The 19,462-nt window shown below is 43.1% G+C and overlaps 1 protein-coding gene across 2 annotated transcripts in view; it reads right to left on the reverse strand.

The window, feature by feature from the left end:
* Positions 1-2,103: 2,103 nt before the first annotated feature.
* The window catches only part of VEGFC (vascular endothelial growth factor C), a 121,531-nt gene continuing 104,172 nt past the window's right edge, over positions 2,104-19,462 (reverse strand). For both annotated transcript variants that reach the window (XM_034772565.1, XM_034772566.1), the window contains exons 5-7: positions 13,447-13,556; positions 12,816-13,149; positions 2,104-2,616 (exon numbers count right to left, since the gene is read on the reverse strand). In XM_034772565.1, coding sequence (XP_034628456.1) covers positions 2,502-2,616; positions 12,816-13,149; positions 13,447-13,556 — 559 coding nt within the window. In that variant the 3' untranslated portion in view covers positions 2,104-2,501. The remainder of the gene's footprint in view (positions 2,617-12,815; positions 13,150-13,446; positions 13,557-19,462) is intronic.

Consider the following 19,462-nt stretch of genomic DNA (forward strand, 5'->3'; position numbering starts at 1 on the left):
ATAAAGACAGTCATTCAACACACAGGAGATTCCTGAGGTTTGTCATAGGTATAAACCATCATCAATACAGAGTGCTTCCATTCAGACTATTGACAGCACCGAGTGTATTCATAAAGGTGCTAATGGTTATGGTAGCCCATCTATGGCCTCAGGGCATTGCAGTCTTGCTTACCTGGACAACTGGCTCATCAATGGTCAATAATACCAGAGCATACAAGAGGCCACACACCTGGTGAGGTGTCTTTCAATATCTCAGCCTCAGATTAAACAGCAAAAGTCCATTTTAGCCCTGACACAGAAGATGGAATTCATTGAATCGAGACCGGATTCAATCACTGCAAGGGCATACTACTACTTCAAGTGAGGTCACTGGGGGTGCTCCATTTCAGGTGTCGGTGCGTCCCTGGGCTGTTGATCGGAGAGGTCTCATGGTGGATCCACCATATACTGTCTTTCATCATGATAAAGTGTCCTTGAGGATCAACCCTAAGTTCATTCTGAAGGTTGTCTTTGGGTTCTATTTGAATCAGGTCATTCATCTTCCTGTGTTTTATCCAAAATCACATAACAGCAGAAAAGAATTTAAGCTACGCTTGTTAGATATATGTAGAGCATTGACTTTCTATCTAGACAAGGCTAAACTGTTCAGACGGTCTCCCAAACTGTTCACGTCCTTTAATGAAAGGTAATGCTGTTTCTACCCAAAGACTGTCCAAATGGATCTCAGGATGCATAACCAAATAAGGTTTCAGTTCCTGTGAGGGCACATTCAAAAAGAGCCCAGACAGTATCTATGGCTGTGCTCAATAATGTCTCCATCCTAGATATCTGCAAAGCTGCGACATAGGGTTCTATAAATACCTTCACTCAGCACTATACATTAGTACAAACACCTGCTTCAAATGCTGCTGTGGGTACTCCAAGCACCTATATCCTGACTGCAATTATTGCTTAGAAGTCACCAGAAGTGGAATTCATATAGGGACAAACACCTGAAGAAAGAAGTTACTTACCTTGTACAGTAACTTGAGTTGTCCATATATTCTACTACCCGCCCTACTTCCCCTCTGCTCAGAGACCATTTTTCAAGGTTAAGTGGTAGAGAAGGAACTGGAGTGGCAGTTGGCCAGCAGCACCCTTTATACCCTCAGTAGGGAGCATTAAGGTGGGGTAGGGCCTCATAGGCAGGCCAGCAGATGCTACAAATGAAAACTTCCCTATCTCAGACATATTGTGTGCATGCACAACCGGAAGTGGAAATGAAATGATTCCTTGATTACTATTAGACTATCTCATTCATATTATTATTCTATCCAAGTTAAAAGCTTACCTCTTTTTCTAGAGTTTGTAGATGTTAGATTGGAGACTCTCCATGTAAAAATGCTCTGTAACAATTGTTTGTACAGAGATTATCTTGTAAATCCAGACTGGCTTGTTGGAAGTCTTTTCTGGTGCCCAGTGGAAAGAAAAATACATTATTTTCTCTTAAAAGCATCTGGCATACAAGAGACTTTAGATCATAATAATTTGACTTACAATATGAAATAGTAAAACATCAAATAATTTTAAACTAAGTTATTTTGAATTTTAGGGCACAATCTTTAAAACTAAATAAAACAGCATAATTGATATTTCCATATATAAATATGGTAGTTAGATTTTAATTATTTATTATACATGCATGAACACTTACCATATAAAATATTTTGAATATATATTAGCATGCAGGTATGTGACTACTAATAGCTGCTGCTCTCCTCTGAACAAGCTTTGTTCCTGTGCAATAGAGAGGACTCATAATAGTTTTTATGAAATATCACCCATGCTTAGCTAGTTTGTGTAAATAGTAAAATATCACTGGACATAGATGTTGTAAATATAACTTTTTTTTAATAGCTCAGCCTAGATATTTTAACCAGATACAAAAAGTTCACTGCTGCCTCACTTACACTTTCTTTCATAAAATCACTTATTTTTATTGGATAGGAATTCTAGCTCTGGATTTCCAGAAACTATTTTAAGGACCACCATTCACGTTGTTGAGCTGTGGTTGGTTTGTACAGACTGGGTCATAAAATAATCAATTAAACAGTCTCACCACTATATAATACAATTTTCATTTTATTTAAACATATTTTGCATGATATAAAAATATTGATCACAGTGAGCTTTAACAATTGTTACTGCTATAAACAGGAATGCTGCACAATGTTTTTAGTGGAAATAAATTATATAGTCATTATCTCTTTAAAAAAAAATCACAAGGAGGAAAACCAAGGCTGTTTTGTCATTGGCAGAAAACAAGTCCTTAGTGAGTTCTTTACACAACATGAGCCCCATTATTGTCTACATGTGCTTTCCACATTTCTTGGGGAAAAAGCACAATGTGTCTGTCTCTGTGAATCCCACAGTGTCTCTGGTGCACAGTTAATTCCAATGTTAACGCAGTTGTTTTTTTAATGGAAAAATGTACACCAAAATGGCAAGTAGTGCTTTCTTCACTAATTAATAAGCGGTCTTTTCCAATATGTGGGTACGCAACGGCACACTTCTTCACTATAATAAAATCCAGGCTCACAGCGTTTCGTTCTAACTGTACACGGTGGTCTGTAGCAACTGGAGGAAGGAAACAAAAAGCCATTGGTAAAATGGGGCAGGCACAAGAATCAAAGAGAAATATACATCTGACTGTGTACACTTATGCTGCACTTATACCAGAGAACACTTAAATCCTATAAAGATATATTTTATTGGAGATGGGTCTGAGTATTACATATGTGCATGAATATTCCTTATCTTCCATTTCTGTGAATTTTCTTGCAATGAAAAGCAAATAAATAGGGTTACAAATACTGCTGAGGTCACTCTGTGGTTTTATTCAAATGAATATTCATTAATACTTACTTACCCAGCTCTAATTACATTCTAAGCTAGAGTACACGTTGGTATATTATTCTGGCAAATACTTCTAACATTTTTTTCTAGTAGGCAACTCTGTTTAGTATGCCACTACTGAATGTCTCCTAGCTTGAGCCAGCATTCCCTAACGAGTTGATGTTACAGGTCAGAATACTTTACTTTTTTCTGTATATTTACCAGCTATTTTCATAATAGAAAAGATAGATTTTCTATACTATGACCCTAATCCTGCACTGAGAACTGCACAGGGAACACCTGTATACTTCCACAGATCCCCAGTGAGTTCAGTGAGAGTCTGTTTGCTGTATTGCACTGTGTGATTTTTATTGTAGGATCCAGGCCCATATGTATATGGTAAATTTTAAAGGAAAAGAAAGGGTAACAATAACAATAATATTAACTGAAATAACTTTAATGAAAATAGATCATTAAACTACAGATTACATCTATAAACAAGATGTTCCTCATTAGTGGATATTTGCTTGTACAAGGAGTTGTACAAAGCTAATTTCTTGGCTTCTCTCCCCCCACCTCATTTTTTTTTTTTAACAGCTTGACCTAAAATAACCTTACAATAACAATGCCAAATAACCTCTGGTGTGTAATGGAGACAAAGTACTAGTCTGTGGCTTTTTTCAGACATTGGCAGCGACTCGAGAGAAAAGTATATGTTTCAAGTTTCAACAGTTATATTTTAAACTTGTCTTTAAATAATGTGTCTCTGTTTTATGAAACATACTGGTATAATGATGTTCTATTGTAATAATTCTTGCTATATATTTCTGTTTACAGATACTACATAATATACTATTGAGGTACTTTTAATATTCTCTTCCCCAGGCAATTTTTTCTGTTTTTTAGACTATGCATACTCTAATTATCATTGCAGATGGTTTAGCACATTGCATGCTTATTTTGGACATTGACTTGCCACTTTACAGTAATGTGTTTATAAAATGAGATATTGGATTACAATTACATTAATGCAAGCCAATTAATTAAACCAATGAACATGAATATGAAGAAATCAGTAAAGAATGAGGAAGACACAGCAGTAATGGTAGTTATTGACTAGCCATATCTTGTTCAGATATTTCAGTGTAATTTGTCACAGTGGTCTGATTCATTAGTAGGTTTTATGTAATTCCGAGGTTCATGTTATATCATGTCACTTAGGACAAACTCTAGAGCTATCTCGGAAAAATTTAACAACTTTCATGGAATTTCTGTAAAAGATCACATTGATCCTTTTGCCTAATGCTAAACATTTTGTAAAATATACAACACCTGAAGTTTGGGGTGGGGGTGTTAATGTTGGAAAGGTGTTGAGGATGCTGAAGCAAGAGAGGCAGAGCTGACCCCTAACCAAAATAATGTGGCTCTTTGATAGAAATGCACCTATCCTCCTGTATACCATCCCTGATAGTGCCAGCAAAAAAAGAATCTGGAATAAGTTTGGACTGGGAAAATTAATCTTCTGTGGATAAAAAAATGGGGGTGAAGTGGATGTAGAATTTGCCTTCTGAGCTGCATGTTACAATGATGTTTTGTCCTTCTATAGTGCCTTTCATTTAAAGATTTCAAAGCGTTTGTCTGAATTCCCACTAGAAGGTCATACCATCTGAAGCACTGATCTTTAAGGCAAAGCCAAAAAACTTACCTATTTGCATGTTGCATTTCCCAGGATGCCTAACCCTAGCAAAGCAGTTGGGCAACATAAATGAAAAAAATAGTAGATAAGGGCTGTCAAACAGACAGGATACTGCCGTCTGGATGCTTTCATCTGGGCCACAGATCTCTCTGCCCTCATCAAAACAATCTGGCATTAGGCCTGATCTACACTTAAGTTAGGCCAACATAGCTATGTCAGTCAGGGGTGTGAAAAATCCACAACCCTGACCAATATAGCTATAGTGACCTAACCTCCAATGTTGATGGAAGAATTCTTCCATCGGTGTAGCTACCATTGGTTGGGGATGTGGTGTTCCTACACCAATGAAAAGACCCCTTCCATCATTGTTGGCAGTGTCTACGCTATGTGGTTGCTGGCATAATTATGGCAACCTAGCTATGCTGATAGTCTGTATAGGTAAGAGTGTGAGGGAAGAACAGTTAGTTATACATGGTGTTGATATTGTTACCTATTGTTAAGGTTGAGCAATACTTCTCATTCTAAGACCGTGCTTTCAGTTGCTTATAACTCTGTCAAACCTTAACCATCTGGACTGATTTTATGCATCAAGTGTCTGCCTCAACCTGACTCTTTTTCAGAAAAATTCAGCCAAAATGCTTCAGGCATTTCTGAGAATGAGGCTAGGGGCAAACAATTTTTCCCCATGTTAAAAAAAATTTCTGGGGACCTTTCTTTCAAGCAGCTGTACATGTCCCCATGCTTTGGAGCAGATCCTAGCAATTTGCTGGGGGAATCACCTTGTCTCAAGGATGTGCCTTTTGCCATCCCCAAAAGGGATTCTGCCTGTATCATTTCAAGTTACAAGCCTTAGAAAAATCATAGCAGGCGCATGCCCAGTAGAAGAGAACTAGAATCTCAGAAGATTCTGTCCTCATGGAGCATGTTTGGTCCTTTCACAACTCTTAGTGCTGACCAGACTGCCCATGTGCTGCCATCCCCACAGAGTGACCAGGCCTGCTCCAGCCTACATTTTTACAAGGGCAAAGCCAGACTTTCCCTGTAAATGCTGCTTCCAGCTTCTCTGAGCTGGGAGATTGGGCCTAGGCTGTGGAATTAAGAGAAGGTAGCCCAAATCTCCTGTACCCAGGCAGCATGGAGGAGGGGGCAGTCTGGTTAAAGTGCTGAAGCAGGGGGAAAGGAAAGGAGTAAATTGGGACCAGGAATCTGGTGAGACTGGGACTAGAGAGGGGGAGACAAGCTGGGACTGAGTGGACAAGGAGACTGGAGCTGGGGGGAAGAGGCTGCAAATAGGACTTGCTGGGCAAAGAGGCAGATTAGGAAATGGGAGCTGGTGGGGACACAGAGCTGGGAAGGGAAACTGAGAGGGATACTGGGAGCCAGTTGGCTGGGGGAACACTGAGATTGGGTGAGGGGTAGGAAGACAGATGTGACAAGGAGGTGTGTGGGGGGAGAACTGGGACTGATTGGACAAAGAGACTGGGCCAGGGAGTGGAGGTGGGGAAAGAAATGTCAGGTGAGGAGCCAGGAGTGGGGACCTGGGACTGGCTGGGCAAGGTGACTAGGACTGTGGAGGGAGAGAGACTGGAAATTGGGACTCTGACAGTGTGGGGATACCACCTCCCGCTCCTCTCCTTACAGAAATGTGAAGCACTAGGATACTATAGTGAAGAACACCATAGAAAAGCACATGAGGAAGTGAATAACTGTTTTCAGAGCAGGGTTTGAATGGTATGCGGTAAATAAGGCACTGGACAATGAGGAGAAAACAAAATATTGAATAGCTGCTCATTAATTGAGCACTGTCCAGCCTGTGCACTGACCAAGGCAGGAGTCCTCTGGAAAATACAGTATGTGGCTCTACAATTAAAGACTGTATCATAATGCACATGCACAAGGGGGTTGCACAGGCAAACTTAATTCTGGCATTTCCTAACTTTTGAGTGCTTGACTTTGCAACCTTAATATTCTTTTAATGTTGTTTTCTGGTGCATAACACCGCTAAAGAGGCACATTCTGTGGTTGAAGAAGATCACTAAATGTATCTCTTACCAGTGAACTTTATTCCTGTGGTGCATGGACCACAATTCAAAGTGTAATTTGCACTGCACCCCAGAAGGAATTTATACTAGACACTGATGACCTTTAGCCCCCATCCTAGAGGGTGCCAAATGCCTGGTGGTAATTGCCTTTATTTCCTATTAAGTCAGGGACGAGGAGTGGCCAGGAGCTATTGCTGAACATAGAATGGAGGGAGTAGAGATGTACCATGTGAGCTGTATTTTGATATGTTTGTCATTTTAGATATTAAAATCTTCAGGGCAGGATCCATATTCTATTCTATATCCACCAGTGCTGTTTGGGGCCTTTTAGGTGCTGCCAGAATATTTATAAATAAATTAAAATGTTAATTTTGTAACCATTTCAATGGTTTTAGGTAACTGAACAAATATGTATCTCATACTATGAATATTTATTATTACTATTATTACTACTAGTATTAATGAACTTAGTGATCTTGTTTCTCCAAGCTGTATTATCTGAGTTATATCTGCTTAGCTTTACTTAAAAAAAAAAAAAAAAAAAAAAAAAAAAAAAAGACAGTTATCTGTTCCGTAACTGGTGTTCTTCTAGATGTGTTGCTCATGTCTATTCCACAGTAGGTGTGTGTACTCACCATGTGCACCGGTGCCAGAAGTTTTTCCCTTAGCAGTACCTGTACTGGGGGAGCACCACTGCGACCCCTGGAGTGGTGCCTCTATATCGCGCTATAAGGGGAGCTGCGTGCTCCCCCCACCCTCAGTTCCTTCTTGCCGGACAACTCTGACAGAGGGGAAGGAGGACGGGATGTGGAATAGACATGAGCAACACATCACGAAGAACAGCTGTTATGGAACAGGTAACTGTCTTTTCTTCTTCGAGTGATTGCTCATGTGTATTCCACAGGTGATTCCAAGCTATATCTCTTGGAGGTGGGTAGGAGTTATGAGTTCCCAGGATGCAGAACCACCCTACCGAACCCGGCATCATCCCTAGTTTGGGAGACGATCGCATAATGTGAAGTAAACGTGTGAACTGAGGCCCAAGTAGCCGCCCTCCAGATGTCCTGGATAGGGACATGGGCTACCTACGCAGCCGATTAGGCCTGAGCCCTCGTAGAGTGCGCCCTGATGATGGGGGGCAGGGGAACCTCTGCCAGATCATAGCACGTGCGAATGCACGAGGTGATCCAGCGGGAAAGACGCCGGGTAGAGATTGGTTACTCCTTCACACGCTTGGCCGAGGCAACAAAAAGTTGCGAGGATTTCCGGAATGGCTTGGTCCGATTCAGATGAAAGGCCAGCGCCCTACGCACATCGAGCATGTGAAGGCAGTGTTCCTTGTTGGAGGAATGGGGCTTAGGACAGAGCAAGGGAAGAAAGACAGGTTCTGTTTCATATGGAAGGTGGAGACCACCTTCAGGAGAAATGCTGGATGAGGGCGAAGCTGGACTTTATCCCTCTGGAAGACCGTATATGGGGGTTCCGAGGTCCGGGCCCTGAGTTCCGAGACACGACAGGCCGAAGTGATTGATACAAGGAAGGCTACCTTCCATGAGAGGTGAGTCCAGAAACACGTAGCCAAGGGCTCAAAGGGAGGCCCAGTGAGGTGGGACAACACCAGGTTTAGGTCCCATTGCAGTACAGAGGGTCTAGCATAAGGGAATGAACGGTCAAGGCCTCTCAAGAAGCTGGAGGTCATAGAATGAGAAAAGACCGAGTGCCCTTGCACTGGTGGGTGGAAGGCCGATATGGCCGCCAGGTGTACCCTGACAGAGGCGGGTGCCAACCCTTGGGTCCTAAGGGACAGGAGGTACTCAAGGATGAGCTGGAGCGGTGCGGACGACAGGGAGGCTCCCCGCTCCCCTGCCCACCTGGAGAATCTGGACCACTTCGCCAGGTATGTCCAGCGTGTGGACGGCTTCCTACTTTCCAGGAGGACCCGCCTGACCTCCTCCGAACACCTCTTCGTCTAGACACTGAGCAGCCACGCTGGCAGGTGGAGTGTGGCCAGATTGGGATGGAGGAGGTGGCCTCCGTCCTGAGAAAGGAGGTCCGGGAGAAGTGGCAGCCTCCTCAGAGGGGCCGCCAAAAGGTGCAGGAGGGTCCCATACCAGTGTTGGCAGGCCCACGCTGGGGCTATAAGGATGACATGCACTTTGTCTGTCTTTACTTTTTGCAGGACTTTGCTGATGAGGGGAAACGGTGGGAAAGCGTAGAAAAGCCGGCCTGACCACTGCAGGAGGAAGGCATCTGAGATTGCGCCCCTATCTACTCCCCCCCTGGAGTAGAACCGGGGGCAACGCCGATTCTGGCGGGTTGTGAAGAGGTGGACCTGAGGAGCTCCCCACTCTCAGAAGAGCCGGTGAGTGACCTCCGAATGGAGCAACCACTTGTACTGGGGGGAGAAAACCCTGCTGAGGTGATCGGCTTGTGTACTGCAGATGCCTGGTAAGTGGAACGCCCTCAGGGAGATATCGTGGGCTATACAAAACTCCCATAGGCTCAGGGCTTCCCAGCAGAGGGCTGAGGAACGAGTCCCGCCTTGCCTGTTGATATAGTACATTACGGTGGTATTGTCGGTCAGGACTCTGACCACTTTGCCGCGAAGGTGCATGTTGAAGGCAACACATGCCAACCGCATTGCCCTGAGCTCCTTGACATTTATGTGGAGGGACAAGTCTGAGGTCAACCCGATCCCCTGGGTTTGCATGTTCCCTGTGTGAGCTCCCCAGGCCAAGTCTGACACATCGGACACCAGTCTAAAGATGGTGTCACATCCCGAAAGGGAATCCCTTGCAGCATATTGCTTGGGTAAGACTACCATTGTAGGTAGGCAAGTATCTGGGATGGCACCGTGAGAACCTTGTCTAGCTCGTCCCGGGCCTGGGAGAACTGGGAGGCTAGCCAGAGCTGGAGGGGCCTCAGCTGGAGCCTGGCGTGGCGGACCACATACGTGCATGCCGCCATGTGCTCCAGGATCTGAAGGCATGCTCTCGTCATTGTCACCGGGAAAGCCGTGACCGAGGCGATGAGATCTTTTAGGGCCTTGAACCTGCTCAGTGGGAGAGAGGCTGTGGCCCTTGAGGAGTCCAGCAGGGCCCCAATGAACTCTATGCGCTCCACTGGAACTAATGTTGACTTGGTCTCCTTCACCATTAGGCTGAGATCGATGTATGTGGACAGGAGCAGCTCCACGTGGGCCCTTACCTGGGACCGAGAGTTGCCCTTGAGAAGCCAATCATCCAGGTATGGAAAGATCTGTACCCCCTCCCGTCTGAGGTAGGCCGCTACCACAGCCATGCACTTTGTCCGATGCAGCCTGAAGAGCCGCTTTGGCCGCCGTCGCCCCCTCATCCACCAGAGCCTTAAAGTCCTTTCTCTCCTGCTCCGGGAGAAGAGGTTCGAACTTTGGCAGGGACTCCCATAGCTTAAAGTCATACTGGCTCAGCAAGGCCTGATGATTGGCGACCCTGAGTTGGAAACTTGCAGAGGAATAAAATTTCCTACCAAAGGAGTCCAGTCTTCTGGCGTCTTTGTTCTTGGGAGTGGGTGCGGGCTGGCCCTGTCGCTCTTGGTGGTTCACAGATTCCACCACTAGTGAGTTAGGTGCCAGGTGAGAATAGAGGTACTTGTGGTCCTTGGCTGGCATGAAGTACTTCCTCTCAGCCTTCTTGGAAATCGGGGCCAAGGAGCCAGGAGTTTGCCACAAGGTGTTGGAGATGTTGGCTACCCCCTGGGGAAGGGGTAGTGCCACGCAGCCCGGTGCCGAGGAAGACAGTACATTAAAGAGGGAGTCGGATGGGCCCTCCATCTCCTCAGCCTGCAGGAGGTTGGACACCACCTGGTTTAGCAGCTCTTGACGCACCTTAAAATCCTCTTGCGGGAGAGAGTGCAGAAGTGTCGTTATGGTGTCATCGGGCGCTGTGGGCCTTGGTTGGTATCGGAGGATCGACCCCCAGGTCAGAGTCCCGGCGTGGAGCTGCTGACTCATGACCTGCCAATTTGTCCCTCGGCTGAGATGGAGACTGGGACGCCCCGGCCACCAAGCGGGTTCCTGTCCGGGAGGGCACTGGTGGCCACAGTGCCCATTAGGCACCACTGTTCCTGCCACGGGGTCCCTTGCCACTGTCCAAGTTGAGGGCCTGGTGTGCTGGCTGGTCCAGCTGAGCCGCGCGGCCCCGGAGATGGGTGCCAAGGCCACCGTCGAGCACGTGGTCCCATAGGAGTGGTAGGAACGACGGTGCCTGCAACCGCTGTCTTCCACGGGACTGGGACCTCGGCGTCGAGGACCAATACCCATCAGAAGTGCAGCTTCAGTAATCACCTCGGCACCGGGAGCCGGAGAATCGCAAGGAGAGTCCCGTGTGCGATGTCTGGCAGAGTGGGAACTTGAGCAGGAGCACCGACGTTGGTCGCGCCGAGACCGTCTATGGTAACTGCGCCACGAGGACGAGCATCTCCAGCTCCTGTCTTGGTGCCTGCGCAGCATGGAGGGACCCTGAGATTCCTGCCCAGGCGGTGAACCGATTAGCCTGGTTGGCATCGAGGGTGGGCGGAAGCTGCGAGTTGAGAGGCCGCTGTGTGTCGAACGAGGCAGGGAGTGGTCCTCGGAGTGGGAGCTGTGCCGCGCTGGGGAGGTCTGACGAGCACCCAGCAGTGGCTTGCTGCAGGACTGAGTGCCCGTCACCGGTGGCGCCCCAGGTACCGGTAGGATCAGAATGTCTCGTGCAGCCTGTAGAGCCTCCGGTGTCGATGGCATCCTGGCCGCAAGAAATGCGTGTGTGGATGGTGCCAGGCTGCTCCGCTCAGCACGAGTCGGAGCTTTTGGGCCTGGGGGGGACCAAGGGCTGCCCAACGCGGGACCAGCCTCTCCCCTTTCCTTCTCTCGGCACCACTGCGAGGAAGAGCCCCTCCCTTGCTTCTTGGAGGAGGCGTCGCTGCGCACTGAGTTGGGGCCAGTGCCAATTCCATAAGGAGAGTTCGAAGCCTGATGTCCCTCTCCTTCTTAGTCCGTGGTTTGAATGACCTGCAGATCACGTGAGTTTTGCCCAAGCAGCGGAGACACTCAGCATGGAACGGCGACAAGAGTCGCACGACTTGAAACCTGGGGCACGGGGCATGCCCCGAGCCCACTCTAACAACTGAAAACCGCTAACTGTAGCGAACGGTACCACTAAGGAATAGAAAGGCTGCAGTGGAGCTGGAGCACAAAGTTCCGACCACCTTCACTGGTGGCAAGAAGGAACTGAGGGTGGGTGATATAGACGTGCCACTCCAGGGATCGCAGCGGTGCTCCCTCAGTACGGGTACTGCAAAGGGAAAAACTCCCGGCATGCACACCTACTGTGGAATACACATGAGCAATCACTCGAAGAAGAAACAAGACTTCACTGTTTTCAACACTGCAGAATTAATAGTGTTTCAGCAAAGCAGCCAAACAAGATACGATAGTGACAGATGCCTTATATATTCCTGTAATAATTAATTACCTCAACAAAATTACATGATAGATCACTGCATTTTAATTGATAGTGATGATGTAGGAAGCATAAGAAAAATTGATTTTCAGAATTGTGAAATATTTCCAAATTGAGTGGCTTTGATTATACTGCTAGCCAAGAGAAAAATCTTGTATGCAATATGAACATGAACATTATCAAATTTACAATCTGCTTGCTGACCCGAATCCCATTTTAAAGGATAATATGGGCAATTGGGTTGGCTAGGATACTGAATATTCCAGCTCTAGTGAAAAGTACACTGGGATTTTTAAGGACCACAAATAGTCTAGAATTTGGTTTTACAGTATGTCTCAGCCAAAAGACCTACTAAAAGAGTGTAAATTCATGTTGTTTTCTCTACCTGAAATCACAGTAAATATCTATAGAATCCAAGAATCCAATGTGGTTTTCAAATACTCATTAACCCTCAGACTGTCCTTTTACAGATAGGCAAATCATAAAGCTCTCGATCATAAAGTAATTCCATGGCAAAGGTACCCCAACATTTTTAGTCCCTGTCCAGTGCTATTAGGGTGACCAGATGTCCCGATTTTATAGGGACAGTTCTGATATTTGGGGCTTTTTCTTATATAGGCTCCTATTACCCCTCCCCCACCTCCGTCCCGATTTTTCACGCTTGCTGTCTGGTCAGCCTAAATGCTATACAATTGGATTACATAATCTTTTAGTCATTTAACTCACCTGCATGTCTGGTGATGAAACCTTTTTCCTTTTAAGAAGCATTTGTTTGGAGATTCTATACATTCACAGATACATTTTGCAGAATTTAGTGGCTGATGTTTGGGGCAGGTTCTTTTACATACACACTGGCACTTATCTTCATCAAATTCTTTGTTGGGATCACAGGAACTAGGCAAAAGTTTGTTTTTACATGTACACTGGCACGATGTTCTATCTAATTCTTTTTGGGGTCCACAGCTTGAAGGCCGTACACCCCCTTTGCAAACACATTGACAGGTTTCTTCATCAAGCTCTTTGTTAGGTCCACAGATATCATGGAATTCGTCAGCAGTGTCTAGGAATACAGCAAACATAAAAAAATCGAAATCCACACATTACTAAAAATGGAGAACCCATCTGTGTATTTCACGTTTTTTTTATTAAGGAATTATGATAAATCCAATTTTAAAATGATGAAAATATAATCCGAACTGAGAATGCGTGTTACTTATCTAAAATGCCATTCTGTAAACAATGAATTACAAAGAATTAAAAATATTCAAACTGTTTAATTTGCATGGTGTATTGTTTTCTTTTTCTATAAATCAGCACAGAACAACTACGTTTAATCCTATAAAATATAACTGCTTACCAGTATCTCCATGTTGGGAAGAGAAACTGAAGTCATGCTGCGCCAGACATCTGCAAATCTGATTATTCCAGATAAGATTCTTTGGACAAGTTTTGTTTGCCACGTGACACCTATGGATGAAATACACTGTTTGTTTATTACCATAAAAATACAAAAGATAAGTATCTTTATATATGGATAACAGGCATTCTCCTGTTAGAAATGTAACTGTTGAAAGCTTTGATTTCATTCATATTGTTACCAGCATATTGCACTGTATAGGTTATTTTCTTCTCCATATATGAAAAACTGATTATAAAACATACTGGGTTTTGCGATCCAATTTCATCTAAGGATGTATATACTACTACACATAAATTATGATTTAGTGCAGTACATGTAATAAAAATGTCATGATGCTCTGCTTCACTAGAGGGCTGCCAATTGGGAAGACAGGTTCAAGGACAAGTACAATTTGACTCATTTAAAGCATTATAGGCATTAAGAGAAAAAGGTGTGAGTAATTAGCACTGGAATGACTGATGAAAAGTTTTCAGCAAGTCCAGTCGAGCTCTGTCTTTTTAACATGTTCAGAATTCACTTAATCCTAATTGAAGGTGGAAATGTTTTTCCATTTTGGAAAATTTCCTTGAATTGAAATCCATCCCTGAACTGAAAATACATGACTATTTGTGATATTTTTGTTACATCTCTAATTTTTTTAGAAAACTAGATTTGTTAAGTCAGAAAAGGAGGTTTCAAACTGGGAACTGGGCCTCTTAAAAATGTAAAAGAGAATATTTTAAAATATTTGAGAATGAAAAACATTTTCTTGGTTTTCTAAGCAACTGGCTGCAAAACTGAATTGGAATATTTTACATTCAGTACTTATCATTAGGACCACTAAAGATAAAATGAAGCTCATTCAGCATTTGCTAACAGCTGATATGATCAGAATAGCACAGCTTTTTAAGGAGGCAAAAATGTTAGTGGAGCACTTACAAGTTATAAGATAAGGCAGCACTTCTAATATTACTCAACGTAAAGTCCACTTCTGTAGGGAAGCCATAGATATAGGGGGAAAAACATTCCGACCACTTTTTACAAAGAGTTGGTCTCTCTGCATAGAAGACTATTCTGATCTTATGGCAAAACAACAGCAAAAGTATCTGATCTACCGACAAAAAAGATTTCAACATGTTATTGCCAGAGAATCCAAACTGTGGGATTATATACACAAATGGTCATATTCTAATATATTTAAAGGGTAATGTACTTAGTTTGATTTGCATTAACTTGATTTTTTTTGAGATTACAAGTTTTATGAATAAAGGTTATAGTGTTGATGTAATATACTTAGACTTCTGTACGGCATTTGACTTGGTTCTGCATGACATTTTGATTAAAAGAATAGAATGATATAAATGTCAGTTTTTAATCCATTCAATGTGTGTGCTAACTGATAGGTTTCAAAATGTAACTGTAAATGAGGAATAGTCATCAAGCAGGTGTGTTTCCAGTGGAGTCTTGCAGGAAACAGTTCTTGGGCCTATATGGTTTAACATTTTTATCAGTGACCTGTAAGAAAACAAAAAACCATCACTGATAAAGATTGCAGATGATACAAAAATTGAGGAAGTGGTAAATAATGAAAACCAGGTCACTGTTTCAGTGTGATCAGGATCACTTGGTAAAGTGGCTACAAGCAAATAATTTTTTTTTTTTATGACTAAATGTTAATGTACACATTTAGGAAGAATATAGGCCATACTTACAGGATGGGGGACTCTATTCTGGGAAGCAATGACTCTGAAAAAAGATTTTTTTGGGGGTAGAGGGTGGATAAACAGCTGAACATGAACACCCAGTGTGATACTGAGGTCAGTAAGAGTTAATGTGAGCTTTGGATGCATAAATAGGGGAATCTCGAGTAGGAGTAGAGAGGTTATTTTACCTCTGTATTTAGCATTGGTGTGACTGCTGCTGGAACAGTGTGTCCAATTCTGATGCCCATAATTCAAGAAAGATGTTGATAAATTGGAGAAGGTTTAGAGAAGAGCCACAAGAATGGGTAAAGTATTAGAAAAACATGCCTGTGAGGGGTGTCTACCTGACAAGGCCTGAGTAGGTAAAAAAGAGCCAATTAGCCCCATGACAGGCTGCACCTGGAGGAACAGCCAGGCTTAACCTACCATGAAGTTTAGCTGGGCAGGAGCAGGCTGGTTAGTATAAAGCTTGGAAGTTGAGAGCAGGATGGAGGTGCAAGGAAAGACTCTGGAGCAGAGAGGTGGTGAAGAGGATGCCTACAGGGGAGAATAAGCCCTTGGATACTAGCTCCAAAAGAAGGACAGGGTCATAATTCAAAATGATCTCGACAAATTGGAGAAATGGTCTGAGTTAAACAGGATGAAGTTTAACAAAGACAAATGCAAAGTGCTCCACTTAGGAAGGAAAAATCAGTTTCACACATACAGAATGGGAAAAGACTGTCTAGGAAGGAGTACGGCAGAAAGGGATCTAGGGGTTATAGTGGACCACAAGCTAAATATGAGTCAACACTGTGATGCTGTTGCAAAAAAAGCAAACATGATCCTGGGATGTATTAACAGGTGTGTTGTGAGCAAGACACGAGAAGTCATTCTTCCGCTCTACTCTGCTCTGGTTAGGCCTCAGCTGGAGTATTGTGTCCAGTTCTGGGCGCCGCATTTTAAAAAAGATGTGGAGAAATTGGAAAGGGTCCAGAGAAGAGCAACAAGAATGATTAAAGGTCTAGAGAACATGACCTATGAAGGAAGGCTGAAAGAATTGGGTTTGTTTAGTTTGGAAAAGAGAAGACTGAGAGGGGACATGATAGCAGTTTTCAGGTATCTAAAAGGGTGTCATAAGGAGGAGGGAGAAAACCTGTTCACCTTAGCCTCTATGGATAGAACCAGAAGCAATGGGTTTAAACTGCAGCAAGGGAGGTCTAGGTTGGATATTATGAAAAAGTTCCTAACTGTCAGGGTGGTTAAACACTGGAATAAATTGCCTAGGGAGGTTGTGGAATCTCCATCTCCGGAGATATTTAAGAGTAGGTTAGATAAATGTCTATCAGGGATGGTCTAGACAGTATTTGGTCCTGCCATGCGGGCAGGGGACTGGACTCGATGACCTCTCGAGGTCCCTTCCAGTCCTAGAATCTATGAATCTATGAATAAAGGGTCAAGCCAGAGACGTTGGAGAGTGAAGACCTGAGAAATGGGGTAGGAAGAAGCCTAGGAAAACAGCAGAGAAGAGTGGGACTGTGCAGACCTTGGCTACTGGTTATAGGGTCTCTGGGCTGGAACCCAGTGTGGAAGGAAGGCCTTGGTTCCTTGGCCAGTCACTGGGAAAGTGGCACAGGATCTGGTGAATTGGAATAGAAGACAGCCTGGGACAGCATATGGACAGTTTGTCCAGTGGGAATTTGTTACCTCAGAAGGGGAAAACTATATAATGACCTGGTGTTAGGGCTGAGTCAGGAAGAGAGAGCACCCTAAGTCCTGGAGCATGAGAGGAACTGTGGGGCAAGTGAGTGATAGAGGGGGATGCTAGATCAGGTGAGAGCTGATGCCTAGACCCAGCTAGAACCCTGTTACAATGCTTTATAGTGATAGACTCAAAGAGCTCACTCTATTTTGCTTCACAAAGAGTAGGTTAAAAGGTGACTTGATTACAATCTAGAAATATCTACGTGCAGAACAACTATTTGATAATGGGCTGATCACTCTAGCAGAGAAAGATCTTAAGGCTGGATGTTGAAGCTAGATAAATTCAGACCCCAGCATGAGGAAAAACTCCCATCCAAATTAATAAAAATTGCTATCTCCTTTTTTCAATTGCTTTTTAAAACCCATTCCAATCTTGTAGGGGCCAGCATGGGTGGATTAGTCAGGAGAGCAATAAGCTAATAACAAAAGGAGAGGATGAAAAGGGGGAACTAATGACCATTCATTTAGAACAAGATCAGGATGTTGATAACAAAATTAATCGAGGCACCAAGAGAAGAGGAAGGGTCCTAGCATGGGTAGATAGGGAATTAAGAATTCTTATTCTTAATAATGAATTCTTAATTACTTATCCACCCATGCTAGGACCCTCAGTAATTAGCAAGAGAAATTTAAATAGATTATTTATGAGCATAAATTCAACCTAGTGGTACCTCCTATTGGGGACTAATCCTATTCAACATATTCATAAATGATCTGGAAAAAGAGGTAAACAATGAGGTGGCAAAATTTGCAGATGATACAAAACTACTCAAGATAGTTAAATCCCAGGCAGACTGCGAAGAGCTAAAAAAGGATCCCTCAAAACAGGGTGATTGGGCAACAAAATAGCAGATGAAATTCAATGTTGATAAATGAAACGTAATGCACATTGGAAAACATAATCCCAACTATACATATAAAATGATAGGGTCTAAATTAGCTGTTACCACTCCGGAAAGAGATCTTGGATTCTTTGGGGATAGTTCTCTGAAAACATCCATTCAATATGCAGTGGCAGTCAAAAAAAGCAAACAGAATTCTAGGAATCATTAAGAAAGGGATAGATAATAAGACAGAAAATATCATATTGCCTCTATATAAATCCATGGTACGCCCACATCTTGAATACTGTATGCAGATGTGGTCGCCCCATCTCAAAAAAGATATATAGTGTCATTCTGTCATAAATGATATTACCTGTTTGAGTCGCAGACAACTCAGAAGCAATGATCTTGAATATTTCAGTGTTTACCAGGTAAAGCACAAGATGAGTACTAGCTGGTGTCTGCTACAGACCACCAAATCATATGAGGGAACAGGGATGACTGATTCTTTAAGCCCTATCTATGATGTGTAAGGGAAAAAGGCCCTGAGCTCCCAGAGGGAGGCAGCGAGGGAAGCCCCAAGCTCCCAGCTGCTATAGGAAGAAGTGTGGGGATCCACAGATCCCCATTTCGTCAGGGATATTTTTAGTAAAAGTTAGGGACAGGTCACAGCTTCCGTGACATTTTCTGCTTTACCTGTGAGCTGTCCGCGATTTTTACTAAAAATATCCCTGCCAAAATCTTAGCCTTAGTGATGAATATAAATTAAGAGAATGCAATTGTAGAAAATTGATCAGAGAAGCAAAAAGATCCAAGGTGAAATCAATGACCATCAGAGTTAAGGACAAAAAATATTAGGAACAAAAGTAATCCTAACAATGAAATAGTCCATTACTAGATGGAAATGCTAGAATTGTTAATAAAAATGCAGAAGGGTTCAATACATATTCCTCTTCTGTATTTGGGAAAGCCAGATGAAGTATTCATGTGGTGATGATGAAACACTTTCCATTCCAATAGTAATTCAGAAGGATGTTATACACAGCTGCTAAAGTTAGACCATTTTAAATCAGCAGGTTTGGATAACTTGAATCAGAGTATTAAAAAGAGCTGGCTGAGGAGCTCTCTGGGCCATTAATGTTGATTGTCTATAAGTCTTGGGGAAGTTCCAGAAGACTGGAAGAAAGCAATTGTTGCATGAATATTTAAAAAGGCTAAACAGGATGACCCAGGAAATTACACGCTTGTTCTTGGCAAATAATGGAATGGCTGATATGGGACTTGATTAATAAAGAATTAAAGCAATGTAATATAATTAATGACAATTAACATGAGTTTATGAAAAGCAGATCTGGTGAAGCTAACTTGGTATTTTTATGAGATGACAAGCTTGATTGATAAAGACAATAGTGATGATGTAATACGCTTAAACTTTTGAAAGGCATTTGACTTGGTACCTTGTAACACTTTGAATAAAAAAAACTAGAATGATATAAAATCAACATAAACACATATTAAAACTGGCTAACTGAAAGGTATCAAAATGTAACTGTGAGTGAGGAATCATCCTTAGGTGGGTGTAGTTAGGGAGGTCCTGCTGGCTTGGGTCTTAGCCCTGCACTATTTCAGACTTTTATCAATTACCTGGAAGAAAACAAAATCATTACTAATAAGTTTGCAGATGATAGAAAGATTGGGGAAGTG

This window comes from Trachemys scripta, chromosome 5, assembly GCF_013100865.1.
Source record: "Trachemys scripta elegans isolate TJP31775 chromosome 5, CAS_Tse_1.0, whole genome shotgun sequence".
Taxonomy (NCBI): Eukaryota; Metazoa; Chordata; order Testudines; family Emydidae; genus Trachemys; species Trachemys scripta.